The following is a 6,042-nucleotide window of genomic DNA, read 5'->3' as shown; positions in this document are numbered from 1 at the left end:
GCTTGCACAGCCCGGTTCTGTCCTCTGGACTCACATTCACTGGAAGACACCTGAGAGGTAATGCTTGGGCTTCTCTTTGGGCAGAAAGGTGGAGGACTAGAGCAGGGGCCTGAGGGCCTCTGCTGGGCTCATACCTGAGAAAATGCCCCGATTTAAGGGATTGGCTGTCCCTGAAGCAGGGACGAATTTCCATCCTGAGACAAGAAGCCCATGGCGAGAAGGAAGCAAGTGCCACCTGAAGCAGAAGATCCCAGACTGAAAGAGAATTAGGAAGAGCAACATCTCATTCTGACTCTTTCAAAATGCTTCCTTCCCTCCTGGGAAGAACATGTTTATGAGTACTGACCCCTCCTGACCTTGGAAAGACAAGCATTGGTCTTGTCTTTCTCACTGTATGCTAAAGCCACATCATTTTCCCGTTTCCTGTGACCACCACGTACACAACAGTGGTGGTTTCTGCCCCTCCCAGGGGTTGAACGTTCCAAAGTCCAAGGTCAGCTCCTCTCCTGAGCCATCTCACGGTGCCATCTGCTGGCCTGCAGAATCCCCACCAGCTAGACCACCAGTGGCCTTGGGGTCCAGACCGAGGCTCCCACTGATATTGTGAGAATATGGCCCCAGCCTTCTGTTCCCCACCTTACATTTGTCAGTTCGGGTTGATAGATAGCCCCACCTGCAACCGTGCAGATTGAGGCTGAATTCCTGTGACTTGCCCAGATCCGTGCTGGACACCCAGCTGTCTGTATTGTACTCCACACCGCACAAGCGCTGTCACTACTCTAGAAGCTGTGGGCCAAGTGGTTGGCTGGCAGCCTGTGTCATTCCCATCTCAGCACTGTCCCAGTTGTAGGGCTCCCAATGGGAGTATGAGGCCAGCCAACCCAGGTCCCTCCAACCCTCTGCCCACCAGGGCCAGGGGACCTCCAATGGGCCTGGGGGTGGGAGGAGCTGGGGGCCAGGGGTGGGTGGGTGGAAGAGAAATGAGTACAGCCACTACTAGCACACGCACCTGGGCAGGATGACTGCCCAACATTGGCATTTAAGTTGCCCCCTGAAATAAGGTTCAGTGTGGTTTGTGTGTGTATATATGTTTGTATACATGTGTGTGGGGGGCATGTGTGTGTAACCTCCTTTAAAGGACGTGATGGAAGTTCTGGAATACTTTCCCAGACTCTCCCAGCATTCTACGCTGTCTTTAAAAAGCAAAGGAAAACTCACAACCTACAGTCCTGCTTTGGGCCCTTTGGCATTCCTGGGTTCCATCAGTCACCTTCCGTTAGGGTACAACGTGGGCTGTCGGGCCCTCCTGGGCAGATCCCATGCTCATGAGTGGAGGGCCATGGTGACCAGGGCCCTCCTCAGCCAGCCTTTCCCTTCTGTGGTGACACAAGCTTACAAACCAGCTCTGAGGGGCCTGCATACACCCATCATGTCAGGACATGGCTGGGACTTATTTAAAAACACACACTGCTTTGACAATGCTACTTAACACTGTTTATGGGACAGAGTGAGCTATCACATTCTAATAACACCCATGAAAATGATCACAATTTAAAATTTTTACTAATAATTATAGTTTTAAAAAAGTCCAGTGACTAAAAGTATCTCTTCTGGAATAGGAGGATACTGCTTAACTGGTCGAGTGTGCTCCTTGGGAGGTTAGGGGTGAGGGGCTGAAAATCCAGTGGTCATCCCTGCGTGTGAAAATCTGGGTGGAGCTGCAGTCCTTGGGTTGGTTGCTGTAAATGTGAAGTCAACACCCAACAAATAAAAGCAAGGCAGGTGACACCAAGTACGGGGGAAGGACATACTCCAATGAAACACACATGATTATTTTAGCCACAGAATAGACTGTTTCTGTTATGAAAAATTTTGATCCCACTAGGGGTCAAGGTCATAGCCTCAGCAGTCAGTTGGTGCTGCCCTGGCCAGGGCACCATGTCTGTCCACAATGTCCTGGTGTTCCCACTAAACAAGGACCAGAAGGTGAAGGCACATGGAGTAAGCCCAGCCCCATGTAAAGACATGGTTATAGCCACAAGAAGGGCAGCACCCATGTGACAATAAAACATAGGCCAGATGCCCCACAAAGTCTTTACCTTCCAAAGTTGGCTCGTTCACATTGTAAGTCCTTCTTCAATGAAGTTGCCTTTCCCTCTGTGCCCTCCTCTGGAGAAAGCACACATTTTCACTGGAAAGACTTCCACACACTGCCACAGTGGTAATTCTACACACAGGAACACCCCACACCACCAAGAGAGTCACAGGGGACGTGGAGGACAGGGGTGCCCGCAGCTTGTAGGCTGGGCTTCTGGGGGAGCCAGGCCCCTCCTCCCTATTGCCAACTAACATTCTAGATGTTCTTCATCACCAGAGTTTTGGGAGTGGCAGAAAGCTGCTGGAAAGTGAGGGAAATACCCCCCAGAGGGAGCTCAATGTGTACCCCCAGATTCCTGCAAGTGTGGCCTTTCCCACAGACACTCTGGGGGCAGAAGAGGGAAGACACCACGAGTCAACAGTATACCCGTTTTCTCAGATGCCAACACTGATGTGTGCAACCCTTCCGTTTAGGGTTCTAAATCTACATGTTATCTGACCAGAGATTGTCATTAATCTTTTCTTTAAAGATTTTATTTATTTATTTTTAGAGGGGAATGGAGAAAGAGAGGGAGGGAAAACATCAATGAGTGGTTGCCTCTTGTGCAACCTGGGACTTGGCCTACAACCCAGGCATTGTGCCCTGACTGGGAATTGAGCCAGTGACCCTTTGGTTCATAGGCCAGCACTCAATCCACTGAGCCACAGCAGCCAGGGCTGTCATTAATCTTTTTAATTTGGGGGTCTCTAAGTGTCCCCAAACAGTATTGCTACTGTTTTGAGTATCTGCTCAGTACACATGGAATCTCTCTTTAACAAAATTATTAAACCACCAGGTAGCACAATTCCAAAAGGCATGGCTGATTTCTAAAAGTTTCTTAACAGAAGTTCTGTGAGCAAGTGATGTCTTGTTCTGGCCAAGCAAGTGTGCCAACTGCTGCTTTCTCTGTGTCTAGCTTCCCTCTGTTAGGAGCAGGGCCTCCTCTCCTGTTCATGGGCTGGAAGTACACTTTAAACTGTCTCAGGCATAGCTGAATTCAAGATGGTCCAAGTTTATGTCTTGACTGACCTAAGAATGATGTCTAAATAGCTCTGATTTTGAGGAGCCACAGCAAAACTGATTATCAATGGTCTGATGACTTGTGTAAGATCAGACATTAGTTAAGGATTAGCTAAGACTAGGAGACTAGAAAATAAATCTTGAGTTTTGTATTTTCATCTCAAAATTACACTCAATAAAGCCTAACTGTGGCAAGCATCAGGGTCTGTGACTTTATTATGAATTAACACTTTCTTCACAAACTCATCTTTACATGCCCTTGGCCACCGGGGTGTCTCCCTGTGAATACAGAAAGAGACAGGAATTCTGTCTGCACCCTCTCTTCAAGGGAGGGGAAGCAGGGGCCACACTAACCACATGACAGCAACAGCCCACAGAGCCCTACTGTTTGTCCTGTGCGTGACATGCTGAAGATGACAGACATCCTTTCCCTGCATGGTCTCCAGTCAGGTACAGTCTTCAGAGAGTCTGTGGGAGAGAGGCTTTCAGGGGGCCAGTAAGCCAATCCTTCCAGCAGGCCACACTTTTCATGCAGACACAAGACTCTGGCTCAGAACACACAGAGCAAAAGCAATAACCAGACTTCCTTCCCTTTAACTAACTTTTCCCTAACACCTTAGAAGCCGCACTGGTGTACTTGGCTTTTTAAGCCTCAAGGCACTTTTACCATCACAAAAGCTTTTCGGGGGCAGGGCCAGTCACATGGCCTGTTTAAGCCAAATCCCCTTGTCCTCTCTCTTCCAGTCCTCCACTGCTGGCATCTTAGGTGTCATTGTGCCCTCTGGGTTCTGACAATGCAAGATGAGTGGCTGGATACCACTTGGCGATACCTCCAGGCTGCGGGGGGTCAGAGCAGCCCAGGAGCCAGAGAACTGGAAAGACAGCAAGCAAAGCTGAAAACAGATCCTGAAAATGACATGCCATGAAAACCACTCAGACTAGAAGCACAAAGGAATTCACAGCTGCTGTTGACCGGCAGGTCCGTCTTTCTCCCACAGCTCCTCTAGGCGGGTTTGTTCTGTGGAGGGTGTGTTCTCGGACAGGCTTTGGGGAAACAGCTTTGGGGAACCACAGTCACAGGCAAGTGCCCGTGAGAGTGGCTCTCCGGACGGGCAAAGGGAGGCGGAGATTCAAAATCCATGCATTGTAGTAAGTTTGCCTGTGATGGCTCAGATGCTCAGAAGCTGCACGAACAGGCGCAGGAGTCTTAGTTCACCACGTCATAGTAGTAATTGCGCAGCCGCAGTTCCACCGCTGCAAATCCAGGCCTGCTCTCCACGCTGGAAAGGAAAGATAGCATTACTATTGGCCATCACACGGGAGAAAAAACGTACTCCCCCCTGGGGCCTTTCCAGGGCGAGTGAGAATGACTGCGCCCGCTGGTGGCCTCCTCTGAAGCCTGCAGCTCATAGCCTGTCCCTGCTCCCCAGCCCGGGGTTACCAGAAGCCTGTGCAGAAACAGCGTCAGGCCCATGCCAGACCTACAGAAACCCATGTGCGTTCAGCAAGACTCCAGGCGACTCATGTCCCCCTTAAAGAAGTTTTGCACTCAAAGTGTGGACCTTTTAACCCAGAGCAGATGTGTCTGAAATACTTAGCTGGTCAATATGCTGCAGACATACCTTTAACGTATTATTTATAACCTTGTTAAGAAATAGACACAGTTTAAACTTTCCCTCTTCACACCCCAACTAGATGACTCTGGATTTCTGAAAATATGCTGTTGTGAGTTTTTTTTTTTTTGTTTTAAAAAATATTTTTTGCTATTCTATTACAGTTGTCCCCAAGTGGGTTCTTATTAAAACTTAAAACCTGTCACGGCAGAAACAAGAACACAGGCACATCTATTATACATCTTAACACAGCAAGACCTTACTTTTCTGTCACTTCTCAGGGGAGGGAGTAGTGTAAGTAAACTATGGGAAAAAGTTTTTCGAAATTTGCAATCTCTAAAGAAACTTTTACAGACATCTTTGAACTGGATCTGTCACCAGCAAGTATTTCTTAAAACTCTAAGAATCTATCCTTGTTTGGAAATAATTTTTCTTATTTTCCCCATTTTTTGGCTATTTTGCAAGTGGATAAAATTGCCCAATAAGTGAAACAGAACTGGAGGTCAGACTATGAACTGTCCACATTCAACCTCCTTGACCTAAAACTACAATTTTATAAGGCTCCAAAGAACAGCCTGGGAGCATGCATGAGGCCTCGGAATCACTCACCAATGTAAGGGCAGAGTGGTTGCTTCAGAAGCAAAATGTTTTCTTTTTCTTTCTTTCATTTTTTTTTGTCAGATGGCATCAAAATATAGTAAATCCTCAAAAGGGTTCCATGACTTTAGGCAAAACAACACATAATGACACCAATTTGAACACTGGCTAATTGATATAAGCAAGAGTTAGGTTCCTATGGCATCTTATCAACGTCACAACAAAATGATCCTATTTGATCTACAGCTTTCAAGAGCAAGTAAATACTACTTGAAAAAATCAGTCATGTGTGGTCATGGCTGGGGACTTAGACCTCACTGCGGGGGACTCTGTCTCTGGACGCCAAGTTGTGTTCTAGGAGGGAATGTAATGGCTGAGCCCTGGGGTGCAGAAATACACAGAGGAAGCTCTGTTCACACAGAGACAGCCTCAGTCCTGCTACAAAGAGAGCACAAACTCCAACAACAGGAACCTGGATGAACAAAGAGTGTGTCTGAATCTTGCTGTGCGTGTTTTATTCATCCAGCAGCTGAGCACTAAGAAAACTAATGCAGAGAAACGGGAATACAGACGGGGCCTCAGGGAAGACACCTGGACAGGTGTCTCATGGAACCTCTCCTTTACTCCACAGGTGAGGCTACCAGTAGGAACCTACGATGACCCTGAGCTTGGGCA

At 47.9% G+C, this 6,042-nt stretch overlaps 1 protein-coding gene across 3 annotated transcripts in view; it reads right to left on the bottom strand.

Moving 5' to 3' along the window:
- Positions 1-2,603: 2,603 nt before the first annotated feature.
- Positions 2,604-6,042, bottom strand: part of SYK (spleen associated tyrosine kinase) — an 86,959-nt gene continuing 83,520 nt past the window's right edge. For all 3 annotated transcript variants that reach the window (XM_053925582.2, XM_053925583.2, XM_053925579.2), the window contains one exon: positions 2,604-4,437. In XM_053925582.2, the coding sequence (XP_053781557.1) occupies positions 4,365-4,437 (73 nt within the window). In that variant the 3' untranslated portion in view covers positions 2,604-4,364. The remainder of the gene's footprint in view (positions 4,438-6,042) is intronic.

This window comes from Desmodus rotundus, chromosome 1 (assembly GCF_022682495.2).
Source record: "Desmodus rotundus isolate HL8 chromosome 1, HLdesRot8A.1, whole genome shotgun sequence".
NCBI classification, from domain to species: Eukaryota; Metazoa; Chordata; class Mammalia; order Chiroptera; family Phyllostomidae; genus Desmodus; species Desmodus rotundus.
Note: the sequence above shows the minus strand (reverse complement) of the source record. Positions and strands in the feature narration are given on the sequence as shown.